This window comes from Epinephelus fuscoguttatus, linkage group LG9 (assembly GCF_011397635.1).
Source record: "Epinephelus fuscoguttatus linkage group LG9, E.fuscoguttatus.final_Chr_v1".
NCBI classification, from domain to species: Eukaryota; Metazoa; Chordata; class Actinopteri; order Perciformes; family Serranidae; genus Epinephelus; species Epinephelus fuscoguttatus.
The window spans coordinates 8,063,704-8,089,504 of record NC_064760.1 but is presented as its reverse complement, the minus strand read 5'-3'; the positions used below and the strand labels follow the sequence as shown (position 1 = coordinate 8,089,504).

The window sequence follows — 25,801 nt, the reverse complement described above, 5'->3', positions numbered from 1 at the left end:
ATACATGAGTAAATGCAGATCAGTTTCATATACATTAATTAAAAATCGTCGAGGATTAAAATACACAATAAAGCCCAAAGGCTTATTTCCATTGTGGTCCTCGATGACCCTGATGTTAGCATGTAGCTACATGTAGCAGTGTACTTGGGAGTGACTGTGTATTACAGTCTCTCCCATTAAAAATCACCAAGAGAACCTAAACACAACTGGATATAAATGTAAAATGTATATATTTCCCTGACGTTAGCATGTTGCTAAATGTAGCAATGTAGGCTATGTACTGTAAACACTTGCAGTAATGTGCCTGGAACAGATGGCCATATCAAGAAATCTGTCGTGATCTGATCTGAGAAATTAGCGTCATCCTGGTTCCCTCGTCAAAAAGCCAATGTGATTTTTCCGTTTTGAAGTATTGCAGAAAATAAGCTCTGTGGCAAACATATGTTAATGATACTCAGAGATAATCTTCACAAATAAACACCCTTTTTATGAGCCTAAATGCAACCAGCAGAAGTAAGACGCTAACGTTATGCTATAAACGAACTACACTACAGTTGCATGACCTAACGTCACCACCCCGGTGAGGCTTTAAAGCTGTGGTCGACGTGATGATGTTCTGTAGTCTCATTTAGCCACTTGTTAGCAACCGCCTTTTTTAATACACACTATAGCTTAAAAATTCTTGTGTAGGGTATTCAATAACATATTTTATGTTGTAAAAAAAACAAACATGAAAGTCTCTAAAGTTTGTGTTAAACTCAGACCTTATTTTCGGCATCTCACCAAAAACCTGTTGAGTTTGAGATGAAGGAACTGGGAGTGCTAAAATGCAAAATATTTTCCGGGTTTTAGGACTCATTCCTGGGGCACTCTTTTTTAAACAGTCTGAAATTTCACAATAAAAGTTGTCAGACCTTATGAGGTTTAATTCATCAGACTTGCCTACAGAGAACAGCCAAATACAGTTAAACATATGGTTAAACCATGAGGTTTACTTCTACATTATGCATTCATGTAAAAAAAAAAAGTAGGTGCAGCGACTATGGATTAATTGATTCAAAAATACAAAAGCAGTGTATTTAATCTTTTAGTGTTGTGCAAGTTATGAAAGAGGATCTTTACAGTAAGTGTTTCAGTATGACATTTACTCCTCATTTGTTGGAAATGAATCAATCAATTATCAAGCTCCACTATTGAAAACAGTGACACACACACATTGTAGATGTCCATTTATTAGTGTCACATGTTTGACATTGATTAAACAAACTTTCATTTAACAGTAGCAGAGCAGTCATAGCGGGACGTGATTTTGATGTTGAAATAACGAGTGAAATGACTTGTTTCGATGCTCTTGTTGCTGTAATTCAGAACACGGTTGAATTGCATCTACTGTAATGTCACTGTTCTTAATCGTTAAGGAAAAAAACTAATGACGTAACATACTGACAAAACAACCGAACCCAGTGATTTCCATGGAAGCCCACATTGCACGTCAAGGTGTCAGGATATGACACTGTCCTGTTTACCAGCATCAACGCAAATCATCTCACCAGAAAATAAGCTCGTTTTTAAATATTTGCTCCTGGTGTCAGCACATCCTGACGACTGTACCCTCAATAATTGTCTTGTATGTTTGACATATCCAGTTTGTACTATGGGTGTTAGCTGACCTGATGCGACACAGCCTGAAGTGTGTGTGTGTGTGTGTGTGTGTGTGTGTGTGTGTGTGTTGCATATTGGTCCACCACAGTGAGAGAAAACGGCAGTCATAGTTGTAATTTGTATCCTTATGCCACTACGATTTTATTTAATCTATCCACATCTAAAAATCGTGCCATGCCTCCAAAAAAATCAAAACCTGCACTTTATCGGAGCGTACACATTTCTCCCACCACTCAGTGAAAGAACAATCACAATGTGCCTTTTGATCTCTCTATCTGTATTGCAGATATTTGTGTTTCAACAAATCAAAGTGTCAACCATCACGGACTCCCATTTAGAATGAGATACAAAAAAATACATGCTTCGTGCACAGCTTTGCCTCTGAAGCTCAGCCGCTGTGATGTGCAAAGCTTCTTGCAGCTGGAAAATGGAATCATGCATTCGTGTTTTTCAGTGTTGTCAGGCCCACCCAGCACTTTCTTTTTTTAATTCAGTGAGCTGAACGCTTGGAGTCACAGCTAGCGGTGCATTCTAGCTGCAGATGTGTATTGGTGTGAAAAGCTATTAGACTGGGAGAAACAGAAAAGATAATTGTAGAAAAAATATATATAATCAAGTGTTTAAGTTCACAGCTTTTCATACATGCGCCCCAAGGTTTTCAGAAGAGCAGATATAGGACATAGAAAGGTGTTCTGGTATCACTACTGTGTTTTCAGGTGACAGAAACTGTCAGCATTTGCATGGAAATATGACAGAATATTTCTTCAGAGAAGGTCATCTCCTCCAGCATGCATTACACATTTGGGAAATTCAGGAGGCATCATTCGTTAGTCAGTGTGTCCATGTACAGAGCTGGCTCACACACACCGTGCAGTCTGCCTGCCCCGTCGGTGTTCGCACACACATTCCCTCTACGTGCGCTCATTCTTCACATCTGTCTTCTGACAGAGGGGAGGAAGTGAGAGTGAGACTGAGAGAGAAAACCCCTCTCGTCTGTTCTCTCTCTGTGTCAGCGTAAGGGAAAAGGTGGGTGGGGGCTTCGACTGGTCTGAGAGGTGCATCACCCTCAGACGCCCGTCTTATCAGGAGTCCCTTCTATGATGCACATACACAAGGGAAAATGTGTCCTCAGGTAGATTTAAAATTCAGAAGAATTTTCCTCCGCTGGCTGCCTCTCCTAACCCAAAAAGGGTTGTGTATGAGTGTGCGCAAAAGCCTTACTAAGCAGCTTTGTCAAAATGAAAATTCATGCACAGTTAGAGATGTAACTTGACATTGAAATAATGCAGTGAAGATTTAAAGTTTTTCTATATGATTTTCTTTAGAAAAGGTGAGTTGTTTGTAATGTCTTTATTAATCTTTAAACCATGATTCACCACTGCTATATGAAACAGTTACAACATCATTTTCTCCTGACGTTTTTGGGGTGCCTGGTCCTCTATTGACAGTTTGACCTTTTGAAAACAGACCTGGGGCCTCGTTACAGAAACTTCCAAAGTTGGAAATTCTTTATCATGTCACCTCAGTCAGAATGACATTTAGTATTTTTAGTTTTTCAGAAGCATGCTTACTTAGGGATTTCCCAAGTTAAGAATCCTAAATTAGGATGGCCAGCCTGTTCTTATTCCCAGGGAATCAAATACCGCTGCTTCGTCACACCCCTCGGTGTGTGATTTTGACGCCAAAGGCAGCCTTCAGCATCTTTGAGACTTAACCGTCAACTAACTCCAGTGTAAACGATCCGTGGCAATAGTTTATGCTGAGAGCAACTGACATAGTATAAAGTGCAAGACAGACCGTGTAGGGTGGGCGGATGGGTCGAACAAAACCCTATTAAAAATATTCAGCTTCAGATCCTTTTGTGCTCTATGTGCTTATGAAGCTTATGAATCAGGGCCGTAATGACCTCTTAAACTTGGGGGTCTTCTGACGAGTTGAGCTAAAAATACATAAAAAAAGGTAACATGCCCGAAGAGGAGAAACACTGGCAGATTTTTCACAGCCCAAAAACCACTGGCACAACTTACAAACCCTTCAGAAAATGCTGGCTGATGTAAAGTGGAACCTGTTTTTGTGTTATGCAATCATGACCAAAGTCTTATCTGCCCTCCAGTTAATCTCTCCACATGCTAAAAAAAAAAAACCAGGTGTCACGGTGGAGAGATGTAGTCGTCACATGCCTCATCTGCATGTGAGCACTCAAGCTTTTTCCATGAAATTAAGCAAACCTCTGCTGTACTGAGACATGTTTTAGACTGATGACTAAAGCTCTCGGTCAGACGTGAAGACATGGCGCACAGTGAGAGTTGCTCTTTGTGGTCAGCCAGAGTGTTAAACGCAGTGCAAAAAGTGTGACTTGATGTGAGGCTGCAGATGAGAGCTCACTAACACAAAACAATGCTGTCGTCAAAGGTTGCGACACTGTGAACAAGACTACTTTCTGAATCTGATCATTCTACACAGTTGCACCAACCTTGAAAAGTAAAATCAGGTTTTGTTCTTTTTATCATCATTTTTTAGTAGGACTTTTTACTTACAAATCTGAGTATACAGTATTCTTTTTTAATTTGCAGGAATAAATCATTTTAACTTTAGTTAGTTTGAAGTGATATAGTGAATATTCACATCTAGAATTTGATGTGATTTGGTTTTTGGAGAACGATTAATAATTTCTGCACTGGAGCTGTCAGCTTGTGTGGAACAGGAGATCCTTTTGTACTCTATGGGATTATGACGCTAATGAATCAGGGCCGTAATGACCTCTTTAACTCTTTAAGTCTACACCTTCTGTGACCCAAACGTCCAGGGGACATTTTTAGAAACTAAACAGCCAAACTGACCATTTTAGAGCATTTTGAAACAAAAATCTTAAAGGTTTGATTACGGAGTGTTTGCGGAGCCAGCATGTGACTGAGGGCTGAACAGTAAAAGTTTTTATGACATGATATATGATGACTTATTGTGACATTTTTTTCTGACATAAGACTTGACAAAGACTATAACAAGTTGACAGTGAAATGTCCCTTTTTAACAGTCATAATACACTCTGGTTCTCTCTTTTGTAATACATTTGACATTGATTGTACCCACAGCAGTCAAGCACCACTTGGACAAACAACACGCAGAGCTACAGAACACTGTAGTACTAGAACCAGTAGTAGTAATAATAATAATAATGGCAATTAGTTAAGTTTATTCATGATTACATTTGCGAATGACTTTTCCCGATGGTTTTGCGTGGCTGCCTGTCATAGCATGGCTATTTTTTTCTTGATATTCAAAGTTCCTGTGCAGGGGTTTGAAATTAACTTTATTGTCCATGTGCCATTGTTACTGGTGGATTTCAAAATCTACTGGCCAATCAATACATTGCCATTGTTTTTTGGCCGGTGAGTGAAGCAAATCTAGCAGCCATGTGTATATTTTATTAGCACTTGGCTGGTGGCTGGTGCTAATTTCCAACCCTGTTCTTACAGTCAATGAAACCTGGAAAGACATGGAATTTCACAGTTGTTTTCCAGGCCTGGGAAAGTCATAGAAGTAGTAAAATCCTTGAAAGTTTTGAAAAGAGAACAGAGTTTTGTTGTGTGTTGTAAAATGAATTGGTACAGTGATCTTGCATTGATAACCGTCCACATAATGTAACAAAACGGCAAATTTATTTTCTGTAGCTGGTGACGTAATGTCGCTCTCATATGTGTCGATGTGTGAACTTTTGTTTACTGTCACGTACGTTTCTCCATTTTCTCCCCACGTTCTGCTTTTCCTCCTTGTATGGCAGCCAGCTGAAATTATGTCTGAATAGAGTCTGAATCTCATATGTTTGATTAAGAGACGAAGAATGTTGTGACAGTGTGATTTAAAATGTAGGATCATGAATTGCAAAGTTTTAAATGTGCTGCGAGGATGTGCTGAGATGGAGCAGTGTTTGCTTGATACAGAAGTCATGGACAACTAAAGAAATATGGTCCGTGGAAATGTGTAGGTGTTCGTTATTATATATTTTTATAAGGGCATTAAAGCATATTGGAATATTGGACACACACACACACACACACACCCCAATGTATATTATAATAACTGGTTAGGTATGAACACTGTCAAATAAACTTTAGATGTGTATGTTTTTCCTTGAGATTTCTACAGGCTGTACACTTCATTTGTTAAAGAAGGATGTTTCCAGAACAATGATGTTCAGACTGAGACTGAAATAATAAAGGTTTTTTTAATTTATTTTTTTATTTCAACAAATTACAGTTAGAATTTACATATCACATTTAATTAAACAAATACATTTTAAAAAAGTAGGGATACATTGCCGCCACTAAATGAAAAACAAAGAGCTCCAGATTCTGTGAATTCTTGCGAACGTTTAGTTACCAGATCTCTGTGTTGATAATAAATGTCATAGACCTGCTATTAGCATTTAAAGAAAAGGTCGGTGTTGATGTGAGTCATCTAATATTTCAGCGTTTCAGTTTCCTTTATCTATTATTCAGTCAGAGCAGCTGGACAGGGCCAGACCTGCAGGTCAAATCCATTTCTCTTTTAATATTATGTGTATCTGTACTGTACGGTATTTCACTATTACGTAGCCTCTGCTATCAGTGCAGATTTTGTTTGTTTTGTTTTGACTTGATTTTGTCACTTGGTCATACTGTGATGATGTCATTTTTGTTTTGTTTGTTCATTTTGTTTGTAATGCCATTGCACCATTTCAGCCAAATAAAATGTATATCTAAAAAATGATAAGTGCACTGTTGCTGTGTAATATGCCCAACTGTGTGTGTGTGTGTGTGTGTGTGTGTGTGTGTGTGTGTGGGTGACTTAAAAGAAATATTAGTCATCTTTCTTATCTTTTCTTTACAGTTGAGACTCCAGTGAAAACTAACAACACAAGGTAAAAACAAATCATTATGTAGTAAAATACTTTAAACATTTGTGGTTCAAACTATTACACTATCAGGCAGATTTATTTAGCCCGTCTAAACAATGTAGTTTACTTTCTACTCCCACTTGCAGTAGTATGACTTCCTACCCTGCGGTCTCCCCTTCGTGAACAGTTAGCATTTCCGGGGCGAGTGGGTGCGAGGTTGAAAGTTTGCATGCAACTGGTACACATATTGGCATATTGCAGAATTTGTTAGAATGAATTTGTTTAAAAAAAATCCTTTATGTGCACAAATTGTTTGTTATTTGACAAACATTAAAGAGCTGAAACGTGGACAAATGAAGGTGATTTTCAGTGATTGAGAAAAGCGAGCGTGCTTGATATTACCGTAAGTGAGCAGGAAGAGTACAAAGAGGACGTGGGTGGGGGATCGCCTCTCAGAGTCCTCTTCTCCGACACCGCAGCAGGAATGACACAGCTTGTTTATAATGATTGATGAATTTTTCACAGTCATCGTTACTGAATACAAAGATCATACTAGTGTATGGCTAAAATCAAAATGTACATTTTAGCTCTACATGATATTGTTATCAGATTATTTACCAAACGTAGGACAGCAGAGGGAACCTGCAGGTGCAATACAGGAGACTTGCCGAACTTATTTTAGTTCGCAGATCTGATTTGATCGCAGGTGGGCCGGACCAGTAAAACCATTGCATAATATCCTATAAATAACAAACACCTCCAGATGTTTCCCTATTTTTTTAGTTTAAAGATGTTAAAAACACTCATCCATTTACAAAACAGATGTCAGCAATATGTCTGTTTTTCCACAGTCAGTCATTCAGGTACTCGCTGTCATCACATTTTTCTAGACATTTCCACTCCTTCCAACAGCAGACTAAAGCGGAAATTATTTATCTCCTGCCTTACAATCCATTTACAAATCAAAAGTTTTGGCAGTGTCGCAACAATATTATTTTAGGATATAAATCTGATACAGATTCTTTTGTACGGAAGCTGCTGGTTGACAATATTGTGCACAGTGTATATCTTTAGAATATGACCACAATAAGTATTTATTGCTTTTTTTTTTTCTTTTTTTTTCTTTTTTAAGAGAACTGGATTCTGGTCAGGGTGGAAAAACTCACTGTTTAACTTAACCTCTAAGGCCCTGATCACACAGAAAGTGTTTTAGCAGCTGGAGGCGCCTTTTTGTAATTTATTTTAATAAAATGAAGCTTTTTGCTCGCTGTTTTTGCTTTGTGACGTGCCTTGAGTTTCTGGGCTCTAGGCACCTGTCGTTTTAGCCAGGGCGTACTGAATGCCTCGAGCTGAAAAAACTTCAACTGTGGGCAGAAAGTGCCGCACGTCATCACGTCATCAATGGAGGAGAAACTGGTGGTAGCAGTTGCTGGAAACCCAGAACTATACAGCCCGACGATAGACAGCAGGTTGTCAAACTGCCCCTGAGTCATCCTAAAATATGCCTGGAAACAGCCATCATGGAGGAGAAGCTCCTGGATCAACTGGTGGTACTCCCCATGATCCACCCTCTTTTTTAGGGTCTCATGTACCCACACAGATCTCCATTTATCTGCTGACAGCCTCTCACCCTCAACCAGAGCTACAGACAGCACCCTCTGCCTGTAGATTTGGGGTGATTGCCTGGCAACAATAAAAAGGCGCAGCAGGTGTTTTTTTTTTTCTTTTAACTAGTGGCATTCAGTCCAAAAAACACAAAAATAAAGGCAGTGCGGCGAGCCCGTGTGATCAGGGCCTGATCGGGCCCGTTGGCGGGCTGATTCTGGCCCCTCGGCCGTTTGTTTGAGACCCCTGGTTTAATGTACTGTGATATCAGCCAGTTCCCAACTGTTGCTCAGAGCTAAATAACTTCTGTAGCAAAAAAACAACAAGCATGACTTTCATTGTGCAGATTTGTTTTTACCTGCTGTATTTATGACTAAATGTGTCCATATTATACATCAGTTTATCATTTGCTGTCACCAGAACTGAAAAAAGAGCTGAATTGATGGCCTTTATTATTCAGCGACTTATCGAAGTTATTTGGTAAAACCACTCAGAAAAACGAACGTTTGATTTCTCAGCTGAAAGTGTGATCACACCCACAGTTTCCTTATCTCAACGAGAGTGTAAAGGTTGACTCCATGGCACTGCTTCATCGGGTCTGATTACATGTAGAAAGTCCCAAAAACTCAGATTTAGCAAAATCTGATTCCAGTCCACGAGCATTTAACAAAGCAAGATGCACTTGACTGCGTGTTGCTGCTTTGAGTTAAGAACACAAAAGAAACAGCTAAAAATTAAGCACTGACAGACATGAGGGACGCCGGCAGTCTAAAACTTGTACTAAAAGGATCAATTTTTTGTTTTATTTTATATTAAATGATTGAATTTGGTTCATCATGTTCATTGGACAGTAAGAAATCTAAACACAGAACTTTGGCCGGTGGTAACTTGTGACAGTCCTGTTTCATTTTATCGAGATATTCTTTAAAATAATGTATACTGAAAAAAATAAATGTCATCCGCAGCTGCTGACTGATTTCAGTCCTGTTAAACCGCACTGTAATTTTCTGAGAAGCGGGCTGAGACACAGTCATTTAAATTGTTTCACCTGCTCAAAAGAACACAATTAAAGGGGAGAGCAACATGATTCATCTCATGACAGCGGAACCAGAAAGCTAAAAAAAACACAGCGCTGCTCGACTTATTTTGCTGTTTATTTTCGGAGACTTTGATAATACAAGCTTTTATATCCAAATTTTATGTGATGCTGATTTCAAAGACTAAGTCCGGTTTTTAGAAGCTACAGAGCATCTCCAAGTTTAGTCTACAACATTATAGAAAGAGCTGAACAGTGGTCCTTCTGAGTGTCTGCTACCTCCTTCACACACCATGTATATTAATACTGTAAAATAAATACTCATGATACTATAAGGCAACATAAGAAAGATAAAAGCCACTAAGTGGCTGTTGAGAACTTGAAAGACTATGTGCTTTTATATTTAGTGTTTACCCCCACTTTCCTAACATTGTTTATCTCATTTAATTTGTGCCAAAACCTGACAAGGTGTTTGTAAATTTCTTAAATGTGCCCTGTCGACGGAGCTCTTTTCCACAGCCGTACACACCTGATCTACTCACACGTTCGAAGGTGATTGGTTCAGGAGGTGGAAACGGGTCGAGCATTAAAATATCAGATCCGTGAATGAGTCAGGTGTGCAACAGTAACTTAAGAGGAGGAGGACGAGGATTAGAAAAGATAGCAAGCGGCACATCAGCATCACTTCTACACATGGCATCATCTTTAAAGTCATAGGTTTTGGCACTGTGGTTACGAGGGTTTGTATAACAAAAGTGTCCTCTAGATTGTAATTAAAGATAGCAATACAAAGGAGATACAAACACTGACTTCCTCATCATATGGTAAAAGATAAAATGACATAGCATGACTAAAATGTTAACATCCAAACAGCCACAGCAATCTGTGACTGTCTGATAATACAGACATTATGAGTAAAAGCTATTTAACAGATAATACAGAGGTAAAACAGCCAACATACCACAGCTGCACTCCGTCTTTGCTTCTTCAAGGCACAATGACGGTTATTAGTTTGCTTCAACTAGTCTTACTCAAAGGGGGCTTGTGAAAATAGGTTGCCCGCAGAACGGTGACACATTCCTGACCTTTAAGGGTTAATAATAAAATCATCTTTTTACCAGCAACGACCAGACTTGCAGCGCCTTGTTGTTTTGGAAATTGATCATTTTATGGGAAAAAGAAAAGCAGCAGCGGTGGAGCAGTGGGAGTATTGAACAGACTGTTCAACCACAACAGTAGGGGAATAACACTCAGCTGAGGGGCTGTGAAGATATTAAAGGCCATGAAACTGCCACTGTACAAAAACATCAAACTCCAATTGGAAAGTTTTTTTCTAAAATCAAACATCCACCGTTAGCACGACACCTACTCTCGTGAAATGACTGCTGCATGCAGCCAAAGCACCCTCTCTTCTTTTTAATGTAATGCGATGAGTCTTTTGAAGTTTTACCAGTTTCCTCTCAAACCTGATATCTTTGATTTTCGGATGAAGTCTCTCAGCTCTGGTGGTTTTTGTGCTGCACAGCTTTTTAAATTTAAAACCACTTTAAAACTGGATGGAAGGTTTTAACTTAAAGCAATACTTCACATGAAAAATGACCATTTGTATATCAGTTACTCATCGCATGATGACATTTGTGTGTGAAGAAAAAAAAAACAGTCCCCATTTATTTTAATTCATGAAGAATGTTGTTGGTTTTTGGATTCTTCGCTCACTCTGGAGGCACGAGAGTTTTCCACATGAATTCAAGGTAACAAACACATGGTGAGTAATTGATCAACAAATTATAATTTTGCAGGTAAAATATTCTTTTAGCTGGCAATATGTCCTCTGAGAATCGCCACCTTATCATGGATGAGAGGTTTGTATGTCCCTGTGATCCTCCTAATAACCCTGGTCTCCCAAGGCTGAGAGTGATTCAAGAAGACCTTGATGAAACTGACTTTTTGGACTTCGAGCACCTCACCTAGTATGGGGACCCCCCCTTGGAGCCAGACCTGGAGGGGGAGAGCGTCTGGTGGCAGGGCCTTGAAAAAAAAAACCATGGAGCTCTTAATACCCAAAGAGTTTTCCTTCCAGCAAGTGATGAGCCTGAGGAACTTTAAAGGTCCAGTGTGTAAGATTTAGGGGGATATATTAGCAGAAATGGAATGTTACGCAACTGTCATTTTTAGCGTATAATCACCTGACAATAAGATTCATTGTTTTCGTTACCTTAGAATGAACCGTTTCTATAAATGCAGGGAGTCCTTGTCCTCACAGATCGCCATGTTGCATCGCCATGTTTCTGCAGTAGCCTACAACAACCAACCACTGGCTCTAAATAGGACCATTTGCAGTTTGTGAAGGCCAGTGGTTCCCACGTGCTCCAGCCACGGGGTCCAGATTACTCCTTTGTCATCAGTTCGAGGTCCACACAGTTTAATATATTCAGCATCATACTTGTGTTTGGCCATGTCGTTGAGCTAGTTTGCTCTCTGTCATGTAGCTGTCACTCTGGAGATGGCACTTCTTCAAGCTCTGTGCTGGAAATTCACTGTATAAAATAAAGTGTGTCTTTTACAAACTTGATACATTTGTGACTCACTTGTGGTCTATTCAGAGTGGACCTGTGACCCAGTTTTGGATCGTGACCCACGACTTGGGAACTACTGGTGTAGGCCAGCGGAGTTTGAAGCCCCTCCGCAACAAGCAGCATCAGAAAAACACAACTCAACTCTTGCGTTAAACTGCTTTACTCATTGTTTTTGCTGGTTTTAATCATCTGGTCCATCTGTTTTGGAGAGGAAGAGACCTCTGTGGATAAATTGATTCCTGGTAGAAACCTCTTGAACGTCTGGATCTTAAACTATCAGAGAAAAAAGGTGAGCGCAAATTAGCAGGTGCTAGGCTAACGGCCCAGCTCCAACATGCCAAACAGCATCGGAGAAACAGTGATTTTTAACATGAAACAGCTTAATTCAGTGTTTTTCATAGTGTAAGTCACCTGGTCTGCTAGTTTTGAAGAGGAAGAGACCTCTGTGGATAATTCAGCTCCTGGTAAAAACCTCCTGAAAGTCTGGACCTTAAGTTCTCAGAGAAAAAGGTGAGCACAGATTAGCAGGCCCAGCTTCAATATGCCAAACAGCATCGGAGAAACAGCGATTTTTAACGTTAAATTACTTAATTCAGTGTTTTTCCAGGTGTGAGCCACTTTGTCTGTTTGTTTTAGAGAGGAGGAGACCTCTGTGGATAATTCAGCTCCTGGTGAAAACCTCCTGAACAATCAACACTTAAGGAATGCTAACCAGGATAAGTTTCAGCTGGTTGAAATCTGCAGTCCTCACCCTTAGACACCACTAAACATCTGGTACTTTAAAAGAAAATTCTAATTTAATTTAATTTAAAATATCAGGACATAATTCATTAAGGTGCAAATTTGCAGTGGTGATCCTATAAAATGTTCTTACTGTAGGTGTGGCCAGATGGGGCCACTGAAATAATTGGGGTGTCACACCAAAACCAAAAGATGCAACTGAATTTCAGGAATTCTGTTACGCAGCTGTTTATAGGATTGTTGGAATCGCATACTGATTTACCTGGGCTTCTAATTTTACAGTCGGTGTTACAAATGATCTGATGTGGGCAGACTTGAACCGCTAAAATTAATATCTTGAGTTCCACAACAGTCCTGTTTTAATATGTCATGTGTTAGGTGCCTCTTAGTTCTTAATTGTTCTTTTTCTTAAAGACAAATATACAGCTTTAATTTAAAGTGCATTGATTGTAAGGGAAAAAACATTTACTGGGAACCACCCTTCTCAAGTTGAAAACTCCACCTGGAGGCCTCTAATTATTTTTTGTTTTGGTGGGGGGGGGAGGGGGGGGGGCAGTTATTGTGTCAGGGTTGCTGCCCCCCCCCAGGCCACCCCTGCAAATCTGTACCCGTTTGTCCACTGAAAGTGAGTTATATCAGTGTTTTTCAGCTCTCACCTGGCGTGTGGTGTACTTTGAACTCCAAGAAGATGGATAGATTTGAGTCATAAGGGGTAACATAAAATGAACCTTTGAAATGCCGGCCTTTTGATTTGGCTCATCTATATCAATTGCAAGTTTCAGCTCGACAGATGAACAACAACAAGAGACGAACACATAAATACCATATTCTGGCACTTTTAATTTAGTAAAAAGTGAAGCTAATGGTTTTGAATAAAACAAAAGGCATGTTGGGTTTTACAAAATATTAATTACATTAAAAAAGAAAAGTGTTTAGTACCATGAGCGTCTTGAGGACATGAACTGTCAAAGTTATCATTTTGGAAATCTACAATTCTTTCAACGTGCTCATTTTTATTTTTATACCTGCAAACATGTGTGGAATATTTAAAAAGGAAAAAAAATGGATATCTCATCTTGGGACAAAGCTTTTCATATTTTCCGCCCGACGTTCCTCCACTGTCTAGAACAGGTTATCAGAACTTTCACAATCAGTGGCAAGCATCCTCAAAATAATAGACAGCCGTCTGACGGCTCGGAAAAACACGTCACTGCAATATCCTGTTTATTTTAACAAGGTATGATGTTTTGGTCAAAACCAGTCCTCCGCTGTGTATTGTAATTAATCAGCAGGAGCATCTTTCCTATAACATGATCAGAACATGTAGTTAAGAGAGAGCTGTACTGTATTTTCGACAGATGATGACTTGGTTCAGTAACTCAGAACATGAAGTGAGAGTGACTTTTACTGAGTTACTCATCTCAAGTTCACGCTTGTCATCTCGGTCTACAGTAAGATAATTCTGGTTAGTCGACATCAAGTTAGTCATATGACTTTCACTGTCTGCTCCCCGACATCTGACCATTATTGGCATTCACTGCAGAGCGTACCGCAGGGCACACACAGAGAGACACCGTAAATCTTAGAGGAGCATTTCTTATGTGCACACGGAAACATTAAACAGTTTGAAACTGCATGTTTATATGCAAGTACTGACACTGAGAAACTAGAGTATATGTGTAAGTAACAACAGACACTATGATGAAATATATTTATTTCTCATTGTAGAAAAATCTGTGCAAAGATACAGTATGTTAAAAATATTTATTCACAAGCATGCCCCAAAAAAGTTCTTTAAAAAAGCTACTGTCATAAAGTGTGACAGAATCACAACAGTGAATCTTCAGAAGGTCCCAGATCAAAACGGTAATGCACCCAACAGATTCAATAAAGTTTGGTCTTCTTCATTATATCCAAGAACTCCTTCTCGCTGACTTCACCATCTCCGTCTCGGTCCGCCTCATCAATCATTTCCTAAAAGGATAAGAAACAAAGTCTGTGTGTTCAAACAGAAAAGGTCACAGGTGAATCCAGCAGTGAAAGCGACGCTTCATGTCAAATGTGACAGACCACAAAAACTAACTCTCACAAGGACTGACGTGTCGTAAAAAACATATCTCCGTGCCCAAGTCCTCCAGAAACTGCCAACCTGAAGCAACAATTACACTGCTCACACACATCTACGAACACAACAACATGAGGGGAAGTGGGAGATGAGAGAAGAGAGACGGGTATGAGTCTTGTTTGTAAAGTGTGGTATAATGTAAGGCCCACTGAAATAAAATGAGTCATTTTATAGGAATTAAACGTATGGCAAAAATGCCAGGTGCCTAGAGCCCAGCCACGCATGACCGTGAGTAAAAAGCTTCATTCTCATTAACAACAATTACAAAAAGCCGCCTCCAGCTGCTAAAACACTTTCTGAGTGATCGGGACCTAAACCTACCTAAACACACTGCACCATATTAAATATAAACGATGCATTAAACATGAAAGACATGTATTCACACATTCTATACAGAGGTACGATACTTGAAAGTAGCATATTACTGAAACTGCTCTCAATCATCAAACATGAGAGCAGCATGAAAAAGCATGCATCGAGAACTGCAGAACAGAAACTATGAATAAAAGGAGGAAGTTCATTTTTACAATAAACATGAACTCTCTCTTTCTCAGGAAGGAAAAAAAAAAATTGTGAAACAGTGGTCCTTCTCCTCTCGGTGCTTTTAATGGCGTTTGCTAGAAGCTAAGGCTGCTCAAGAAAAATCGGAGCTGAGGAGTCTCGAATGCAGCTGTCAATCATCTCAATCAGTGCTCATGAACTCTGGTCAAACTGTCAAACTAGGCAGCACTGATCAAATACAAATCATGATTCTGTTAATGCATTGCCTGTTTCTCACCTCAGATGTTTTCATGAACATATTCATATTGGTTTTCGCTCAGCTGTTCACAACATGGCAGCTGGGTCACAAACTTTCTTATTTAACAGCTAAACAGTACACTAAAACATATTTCTGAAAACATCTGAGGTAAGAAGTAGGCAATGCAGTAACAGAATCTTAATTCATATTTGATCAGCGCTGCCTAGTTTGACTGTGGTTCACGGGCAGTAAAGCCTGATTTATGGTCCTGCGTTAAATCAGCGCAGACCGAGAGGGCTGTGATTGGTTTGCTTGGTAGCAACGCATTTCTGGTTCCGTATTTCCAGATTGTGCCATCCCCGCCATCTTTAAACATCTTCTGTTGCGATGTAGATGTTGCAGTATTAACATACTTTCTTCGACATCCAACAACTCCAACTCCAGCAAGATTCTCTCTCTCTTGGTCGCCATTGTTCACTGTAACTGGAAAAGTTGGAAGCTAAACAAAGAATCAACTAGAGACAATGATAACCATTCAGGAAAGGAACGCAGCCCCCTACCACTCTGGCAGTGAATTGCACCGTGAGGAAATGGAGTGACAGAGAAGTTCGAAGGGTTCACGACGGCGTCACGGCAACGATGTAGGTACATCGTAGGTAAACCGCAGGACCATAAATCAGGCTTAACTGACATGAGTGACAGCTGCGTTCGAGACTCCACAGCTCTGTCTGTTTTTGTTCATGATTCTAACAAACGTCTGTCTGTGTGGATGGACCACCAAAGACAAATTATAAATATATCGTACATGGGAAACACTGCATGTCATCAGAAAACACACTACCTGTAATTCCTCGTCTGTGAGGTTTTCGCCCAGCTCCTTGGCAACTCTCTTTAGATTTTTGAATGAGATTTTTCCCGTGCCGTCATCATCAAACAGCCGAAAAGCCTTCAGGATTTCTTCTTTGGAGTCCTTTTCACTCTGTTAACAATAAAGACATGACAAACACATAATGATCGATGCGTTACAGCCTCGATTTACACTTTTCAATCTACATTTTGCAGCGAGTGTTATTTGCATGAATGGTATTTCTCCAACACCAAACACTGGATTTCACTGTTAATTAATTAGAGGGAATTTGTCTCTGGGATACTGTTGTTTTAAGAGCAACCAGCAACCAAAAATAATGTGACGAAAGAAATATCAGCCAGGTTTTACTTTGTTTTTTTTTTTAATGTCATTGCTGAATTAAAACACAGAGCTGATGTTGTTTGGGTGTGAAATAAGACAAAAAGGATCCCCAGGTCTTAAAGAAATTTTTCTCTGAACCATTGGCGGAGAATTGCAGCATCTCTAATTTTAGGCAATAGGACAAATAAGTCTCGAAGCCACTGGCCAGATGTGGGCGGGGCAGCCTCCTTCCATTTGAGCAAGATGGCGCACCTGGTCAAGAGCAGAGCACAAGTGACCACACGGTGCTCTGCAGGTGTCAGGTTGGGATTGTCTTCACCAGCAATGCCAAACAAGGCAACAAAAGAGCCTAGTTCTTTTTTTTTTAAGGATCTTAGACAGGGTATGGAAGATACCTTTTTCAAATTTTTTTGCCAGTGAGGGCACAGCCAGTACATAGGGCATCACTGTTTTTGAATTTGTCACAGGTGGGAATTGTATCAGGGTAGATGCTAGAATGCTTAACCTTCGACATGTGGGCTCTATGGACCACCTTAAATTGCAAGAAGCAATGTCTTGTGCAAAGTGAGAAAAGAGACCCATTAGTCTTCAGATATAGGTCCTAGATCTTGTTCCCAGACTACCTTAAACCTGTCTAGAGCTGAACATAGACATACACACAGTCTTTCTAGGACTAGAAATGACAGTTACATTTCTAAGAAGTTTCCAGGTTTTGTCTTTTGTGTTACACTTACCATTTTCACTGTCATCATACTGAGAAAGTCACCAAAGTCAATTGTTCCAGAGCCTTCTTTATCAATGTCTGCAATCATCTTCTTGATTTCTTCTTTCTTTGGTTCGAAGCCAAGCGCTCTCATGGCAACCTGTGGCACAGATGAAATTATCACATAAAATCCGAGGCTGCTGTGGCATCATTATCAGTGTATCTGTTCAGAATCAGAAATACTGGGAAACTGTGATTCATTACAGTCACTCCGACGTAAAGAATGGAGAATAATAAGACGTTAGAGTATTACACACATATGTAAATATAAGCTATAAAATAAATTACAATAAAATAGAATGAAACTTGCACTATATTGTTGCTAGAGGACATTTAGTTGCATAGCAAGTAAAAACATACATAAAAAAGACACGAGAGAACATACAAGTACTCAACAATTGGGGAGAGGAGATGGGGAAGTGTGCATTAAAACTAAAAATATGCATTATGCTACCCTGTTTAACATAACCTAAGGTATTAAAAATAAAATATGTATAGTCACTGTGATGAGGTTGCAATATATAAGTTACCACAACAGAATAAAACAAGAATAGAATGAGAGTACACATAAGAGATATGTACAGTTATGTGCACTGTATGTTTAAAGATATATACATGCAAGAGGTGCATACTGAAGAATGTTGCACAGTTGTATACGTGCATACACTTGATCAAAGGCAAACTAAACCAGTTACTAACCTTTAGCTCCTTCACATCTATTGTCCCAGTGCCATCTGTGTCAAAGAGATCGAAAGCCTCTTTAATTTCTTGCTTTTGCTCCTCAGTCAGCTCGATTTTGGGACCTGCCTTTTTCCTTTGGCTGGCCGCAGAGGCTGGTTTTCTGTAACCTGAAGCCTGAAATAAAAGCAAACATTAAGACGTGCTTGCCACTTCACACAATATACCCAGTTAGCAGCTGCAGCAGCAGAAGGTCACACTGGTTTACAGTTTGCTCAACTGTTACTATCATGCTAGCTAACATTAGCTTCCATGCTGCTCCACGAGACCACACACAAACACGTTTTTAAACAGCTTTATCTAACTCTTATCAACTTTTCACGGTGAATTCAAAAATATTAATATAACGTTCGTTTTTTAAAAGACACTGATATGAAGTTTTACCATTTAAATGAATGATTCAACCGGGAAAGCTTCAGTGTTGTTTGGTAATCAGATGTCAACAAAACAGGCAGCAACGGTTTTCAGTTGAATGACACAGAAGATAGCCAATAGAAACCCTGATAGCACAGTGACGCGGCTATATTAGCCAATTACAGAGGGTAATGGGCGGGTCGTGACAGTGCCCGCCAATGGTTGAGATCGTTTCTTGTCTCCCGGCAACCAGGAAACACCACGCATGCGCAGTGCTTAATTGCAAGAGCCGGAGCAGTTGGGCAGTGGGAACAGACACAACTATCATACAATATTATATAAAGGTAACTTTATATTCTCTATGGATAGGTAAATTGTAGTTTTGCGGAGCGCCTTTTGAAGACAAGCTTCTGTTTTTAGTTTACGTTTGTCTCGTTTTGGACTGGTTGTATTCGGAAGTAGTTTCTGAAGACATTAGCTTGTTAGCTTAGCTTGCAGGCTGCTGCATCTCTCAGTGTCACTTGCTGCGTAAGATGCTGTAGTGTTTTGTGTTGTAGCTACAGTTGCATCTCTGTTGGTGACCAAACGTGTTACCAGTGGTAGACAAAGTATGCACACCCTCCAGTTAAGGCAAGGCAAACTTATATTAGCACATTTCATACCCAAAGGCAACTTTAAGTGCTTTGTAGGTGGGTCAAGTCAGAGTTCATTGCAGCTCAATCACAAAACATAAGGTTTGTTAAGTTAAAGGTCCCATATTGTGTTCATTTCAAGGTTCATGGAACATGTGTACATGCTCTAATGTTGAAAAAACACATTATTTTTCTCATACTGTCTGCCTGCATATATCTGTATTCACCCTCTGTATGAAACACTGTTTTAGCACCTAATTCTTTTTTTTAGGAGGGAGAAGGTCAGTCAGTCACTGGCCCTTTTTAAATAAGAATTGTGCAAGAAAGCCCAATGAGTCTTTTTTCAGCATTGGCAGTATAAAAGCAAAATCGGGGAGTGCAGCAAAATGCCGCCTACCTACTTTTGTTTACACAGAATGTGCCTTTTTCGGGGCAATGGTGGGCGTGAGCAAGTAGCAAAATGTGTAGCTCAACGTGTGACATAAACAGTGACGTGGGAGGGAAGCCGCAGCTGGTCAATCCTTTGGCGATTCTCTCAAAAGTTGGCCCGTTCTTCACCCTCCTGTCATCTGACGGTTAATGGCCTCTTTGTTTGCGAGGACAAGGAGGGCGCGCAGTTCCTTGTCTCCCCAGTTGCTCATCTTTACAGTGTCTGTCAGGTTTGTGTTTCCCTCTTGCTACTAGCTGCTCATTCCTGCTATCAGCTGTTTCCTGTTTATCCACCGCCAGTGGCTCGCACGTGCGGCGTCATCAACAGCCCCTCCCGTGGCGGAAGGGCGCCTCATTCTGTTTAAACCAAAAAGGTTCCACCAGTATGTCTACCCTACGAGGTGGAAAATTGGGCACCTCGGATCAACTCGCCAGTAGGGATCTATGTGTCTAAACGCCCAACGTTCGCCGAAAATCTGGCAGTGTAAAAGGGGCTAATGTCTCTTCAGCAGGGGAATGACTGTAGGGGCACTTTGTACCTTTATATAGTATAGTTGTGACATCACAAGTTCACAGAAGTCCTGACGGCTGTGTGCATTTCTCTGTGAATTAAGCTTTTTGATACTTTCACAGTATTTATGTAGCATCTTCACCTGCTTTCTATTTAACAAAGACATGGAAGTCAGATTTTTTACAATATAGGACCTTTAAACTAGCAATAAGCTTCCACATTGTACACTTAATGACAAGTCTTGCTGTCAGAATTTTACTAAAGAAAAGCACATTGTGTCTTACCAGCTAAGTTTACTTAAAGTATCAAAAGTACGCACAATAGACTGTGTGTGTTTATATGTTCTATTGTTGCATATTAGTGCCTTAATGTGTAAGCAGCTTTAAAAATGTTGCAGCCGGTCGGGGTGGAGCTGACTTAAATTACTGTTTATGTCATTTAATGTATACTGTAAGAATGTACCACATTTTATAAGTGAATCCCATTTTGTATGTAAAATTTTTAGGGTAACTTGTTACTACAATGCCAGTCAGCCCAAATATTAAAACCACTGGCTGGTGTTGTGAATAACATTGATCATTTTGTTACAGTGCAAAGTTCTGCTGGGAATTCTTGCATCCTGGCCTTCATGTGGATGCCACTTGACATGTAAAGCGGGATTTATACTTCTGTGTCAAATCCAACGGCCGAGGCTCTGGGTCAACACAGAGCCAACGTCGTAACCCATAACCTACGCTATAGCCTCATGTGCACCTCCCCAGAAATGTAACTACAAGTTGCAGTGAAGCAGTCCTCTTGTACACCCACCCAGACACCGTTGAAGACCAAGTCCTTGTGGCAACGGCACTCCCCAGTGGCAGTGGCCCCCCCAGCAAGAACCATGCCACTCCACAAAAACTGCACAGGCGTGACCAGAGGAGTGTGACAAAGAGCTAACCTGGCCTCCAAATTCCCAAGATCCCATTCTGATTGAGCATTTGTGTGACATGCGGGTCCCTCAATCCACAGTGGGGCCTCCTTGGATTGGACCTGGCAAGTCATGGACACAGGACCTCTGTGGTGTCCTGTGGCATCTGTTGGTAGATCCTTTGAGTATGGTGGGGTACCAGCACGCCCCACAGCTGCTCAGTCAGATTGCCACTGCCATCAAGGCCACTGCCATCAAGGGATGCTGTGGCAGTGGCAATCTGACTGAGCAGCTGTGGGGCCACTGCCACAGCATCCCTTGCTGGCAGTGGCCTTGATGGCAGTGGCAATCTGACTGAGCAGATTGCCACTGCCAGATTGCCACTGCCATCAAGGGATGCTGTTGCCATGAGGGGGATACTTGGTCTGCAACGGTGTTTGGGTCAGTGGAGTGTGTCAAGTGGCATCCACATAAATGCCAGGACCCAGGCTTTCCCATCAGACCATTGATTTATAACGAAATGTCTGTAGTTATAGTAGTAGTTATAACTGTAGTGACTATTTATTATTGTGACTAAGATTTAACAGAAACCACGTTAGTACTTGTATTTCCTGATAAGATAATGGTCTGTTTTTTTATACTTGGTAACAGATATTTTTTTGTGTTTTTACAAATCAGGCACCTCAAGTAATGCTGGGAAGTACAGTCATAAACCATCGACAACATGTTGGACTGCAGAAGCTCTCAGCGCTGGCAGGTATCACACATTCCTCTTTGGGCCCCGATAAAAAGTACAAGTTTATCCAAGATGACACGAGTGGGGAGTCGGCTCTCACTAGCTCATGTTTCCGCATCTTTGAGAACCTGGAGCTGACCTGCGCCGTGGGTCAGCTGGTTTACGAGACCATTCAAGCCCACCAGAAGGTCTATCATACAGGGTCGGGATGCCTGCTGTTTCTTGCAGGAGCGTGGAGCCGTGCTGCACTGGAGTGCCTTCAGAGAGGGATTTCAGTTGCACATATTATTTCGGCGATGTCTGAAGGGATGGATATATGCTTGGATGTTTGCAGGAAATGCAGCATCTCAACTGAAGGTCTTCAATCAGAGAGCTGCACTGCGACATCTCGTGGTTTAGGACCTCACCTGTCAAAGAAATCCACTGTGGAGGCTTCAGACGCATCGTGCAACCTGCAAAGGCAAACAAAGCTTGGTCACAAAACTCTAAATCTAAGTGGACAAAGAAAACTAAAACTTAGCAGACATTTTTATGAGACCTCTGACAGTCTCTCCACAGCACCACAACCTCACCAGCCAAAGCTTCTTGACGTCAGACACATCGCTGAGGGATTGAGTCACGGTTGTGCCGATGCTATGAATTTAGCACTCGAAGCTAGCCGAATACAGTCGAAAAATAACAAGCAAGACATCAGCTGCTCCTTGTTTGATGTTACTAAAGTGGGGACATGTTTGCTACCTGGTTTACCAGAGGAGCACGCGTGTGTTTTACCAGGCTGTGTTGTTCTCTTACCTGCCGAACAGGCTTCAGTCGCACATCACTTGAAAGAACAGAACTTGAAGGTTGCGCTCATTAAAGGAGATTTATCAGATACCTATCGCCACCTTGGCTTCAAAAGGCCAACAGGTGTACAGTGTGTGAGTGACCAGGCGGACTTGTCAAGTTCAAGCAAAGAGGAAAAGTGGATGGAAAAGATTCTGAAACTTCTAGTGAACCTGGAAGTGAACCTGATACTAGTCAGTGGGCTTGTTAGTGAGAAAGTGATTCGGCACTGTTATCGACTTCATATACTTGTAGTGGAAAAAGCAAAGCCTTCTGTCTTGAGGGTGTTCGCTAATGCAACAGGAGCTGTGCCAGTGACTTATGCCACACAGTTGAGCGAGCACTGTGTTGGCACTGGGGTGAAGGTTGCGATATGGAGAGACCTCAGCAGCCATGAGAGGAAGCCCTCAGTAACTGTGAATATTTCCACTGGTGAGAACAGCGAGTTGGTCACAGTGATCCTCACAAGCTGTGTGCATGGTAAGCTGCAGGCCCTGGAGGATCAGTTTTGGGCATGTGCTTATCGTGTACACCACGCGCTGAAAGACAAAGTCGTCCTGCCTGGTGCTGGAGCAACAGAAATGCTTTGTGTTCATCACCTTCAAAAGGAAGCGGAGCAACATGTCAAGCATCACAGAGAGAGCAACGAGGACTCTATCCAGCACGCCAAAGCAACTAACCCGTACAGGGGTGTCGTGTTGCAGCTCATGGCAGATGGTTTAATAGATTACATATCCACTGTAATGGTTAACACTGGGAGGTTTTCAACGGTTAGAGCCAGGACTGCAGTGAGCCAACAACTGCAGAACTATAACGAAAGTCGAGGCATTGCCGCAAAGTTCTCACAACTTTTCTTAGACTGTGAACAAGAGAATAGCGAAACTTTGAAATCCAGCGAAGCACCGGCAGTGAAGATCTATGACAATCTGAGTGTGAAAGAGGAAGTGTGGAGGAAGGCCTTAGATCTAGTTTTACTGGTCTTACAGACTGACGCAGAGGTCATCACAGGCATTGATCAAAAAAGTGGTGATGCACAGGAAAATCTGATGCTGTTATGACAAGAGCAATCAGTTTGAGTAATTTGTTTAAGGGGAAAAATTATCCGATTACAGTTACTTGAATAGGAATATTTTCTGGTTTCTTTCCTCCTCTGTGGCAGCAAACTCTATCTTTGGGTTGTGGACAAAATAAGACATTTGAGGACGTCATCTTGGGCTTTTTTAAACATTGATTGACATTTTTTCACAGTTTTCTGACACTTCAAAGACCAAAAAAACAGATCAGTTAATTGAGAAAATAATTTACAGTGAAACTAATTGTCAGTTGCAGCCCTAGTTATGGCCTTAAGCAACATCTTGGGGTATTAATTGAGCATACACAACTTTCTGAATGTTTTTTTTTACTCCCAAATTATGTAAAAAAAAAGGCTGTGTTTATTTTCTTTGTCTGGCTGATACAAAGTGAAAATAAAGTGTTTTTATCTTCTTTTGTTTCTTGTCATCAATAAATAAATAATAATAATAATTTAAAAGGACCTTAAAGAGGGTGTGTGGTCGACATAGTGAATGGACTGCATGATGATTGAAAGATATATAGACGAGGAAAGGTTGTGTTAGGGGAGTGTATATTTATTTTGTAACACCGGGTGGAACTTGTTACTGATTTATTTAACTGGGGATAGTTGTTTATTAGTTGTAAATAAATTTGGGAATTTGTTGAAATAATATTGGAGTTAAAAGAAGAAATATAAGAAAGCAGTGGGGACATATAAGTTTTACTTCTACCTACTGCTTTTTGGACACTATTATCTTTGTCTTGCTTGTTTTTTTATTATGTTTTTTCTATTAATTTTGGTTCGAAATGAAGTCATTCATTCATTCAAATAGTCATCTTGGTGAAGCAATGCTACCTCCATGCTGCCACTTGGGGGAGACACATGATTATATGACACTTGTGTCTGTCTGACTCTCGTCCCAGCTGTCGCAGGTAAATATGACAAAACGAGACTCACAAATATTTCTATTTCAAACGTTCTCAGGATAAAACTCAGATCTAAGGTAAAGAACAAAGTGAAAAACAACATGTATGAACAATAAAGTGCCCACTATTGTTTCCCCTTACAATTTAAAGTGATATTAACCTGATTTCCCCTTTAACATTTTCTCTGCTGACCTATTGGTATTTGGAGACAAATGAAAAAACAGTTCAGTCAGTAGTAATTAAATAATTGACTTTTTTTTTATCTATTCTATCTGTTTTCTTAGGTGTCATATTTTTTGTCTTGAACGTGCTGCATACTATTCTTACAGGAAATAACCAGAGGTGAGACCAAGACATTGTTTTGCACGGCACAAGTAAGTCTCAAGTCATTGCACACAAGTCAAGTCTTTAGTGCTAAACTTTGAATTTCAAGTCCTAAATGTGTCATAATGCCCCCTCACCAAATCTACTGCCATTTTAATAACTGAGCAATATATTAAATTTACAGAAATCATAGATGCTTTTTTAAATTTGTATTTATTTGTGAAAACAACTTTATTGGATGGATTTGTGTTTCCTGTCATTTTTAACTGCACATTTTGCTCAGTAACGTGGTTCTCATCAGCAAGTTAATTGGATGGTCTTGGATTTGCTCAAACAAAGTAGATCATGGATCATGAAGATGAATTGATCGTTGCACACTTTTTAAATAACATACTTTTAATCTTTGGGCTTGGGGAAAGGTATCAAGTATTTGTGAAGTCACGAGTCACTGGTGTTAAGTCCAAATTGAGTTGTAAACCCTTTTTGATTTTGTCGAATTGAGTCTAAAGTCAACAACTTTGTGACCAAGCCTGATTTAACAGACACTACTTGTACGTGACCTTGTACACACCTCGTCCTCATGCTCAGCTCAGCCAGCGAAAACAAACAGTGCATGTCCAAAACCACAATTAAATTTCCCTCTCATGGAGCATGGGTGGAATTTTTGTTGTGCCAGTGTGTTTCTAAGTCTTGGTACACTTCCTTTTATGATATTTGCCTACGCTTTATTATGTGTACAGCTTGGCTAACGCTGTTCACATTGGACGCTGCTTCCCTGCAAACTGTGGTGGTTTTATGACCTGCTCTGATGGAGAAGGTCTGCCTCCAGACGCAGTAAATGTTTTTGGTTAAGTTTTATTAGACTGTGTCTTTTCAAAAAGTGAACTGAAGGTGATTACGACTTCCGGAGGTTATTTTAGTTCTTTGAATTCTTGAAACCTTTTTAGCATTTCCCCTCCTACATGATCATTGAAAGGTCACAGGAATATTACCAAGCCACAAAACTCAGACCCTTGCACTCCTGAGCACTAGGTACCTAAAGTTTGTTAATCCTGG

General features: G+C 40.4%; 3 protein-coding genes across 7 annotated transcripts in view; 2 read left to right on the top strand and 1 right to left on the bottom strand.

The window, feature by feature from the left end:
- adad1 (adenosine deaminase domain containing 1 (testis-specific)) overlaps positions 1–6,561 on the top strand; it is a 59,784-nt gene extending 53,223 nt beyond the window's left edge. The window contains exon 13 of the mRNA XM_049585428.1: positions 6,532–6,561. Within this exon, the coding sequence (XP_049441385.1) occupies positions 6,532–6,546 (15 nt within the window). The 3' untranslated portion in view covers positions 6,547–6,561. The remainder of the gene's footprint in view (positions 1–6,531) is intronic.
- bbs12 (Bardet-Biedl syndrome 12) overlaps positions 1–23,886 on the top strand; it is a 61,025-nt gene extending 37,139 nt beyond the window's left edge. The window contains exons 2-3 of one of the 5 annotated variants that reach the window (XR_007450045.1): positions 6,532–6,562; positions 10,979–11,611. Coding sequence is in view for 4 of the 5 variants with exons in the window: in XM_049585423.1 (XP_049441380.1) it covers positions 21,574–23,499 (1,926 nt within the window). In the remaining variant the exon portion in view is untranslated. Of the gene's footprint in view, positions 1–6,531; positions 6,563–10,978; positions 11,612–18,689; positions 18,749–19,083; positions 19,139–19,582; positions 19,696–21,561 lie in introns of those variants that run through there. The other 4 variants (XM_049585423.1, XM_049585422.1, XM_049585424.1 and 1 more) reach the window with 4 other exon arrangements.
- On the bottom strand, positions 14,209–18,553 carry cetn4 (centrin 4). The gene is made up of 5 exons (XM_049585454.1): positions 18,435–18,553; positions 18,012–18,167; positions 17,284–17,412; positions 16,202–16,339; positions 14,209–14,470 (listed from the first exon to the last, which is right to left on the bottom strand). Exons 1-5 carry the CDS (start codon positions 18,435–18,437, stop codon positions 14,381–14,383), a joined length of 516 nt encoding a protein of 171 aa, XP_049441411.1. The 5' UTR covers positions 18,438–18,553; the 3' UTR covers positions 14,209–14,380.
- Positions 23,887–25,801: the final 1,915 nt, after the last annotated feature.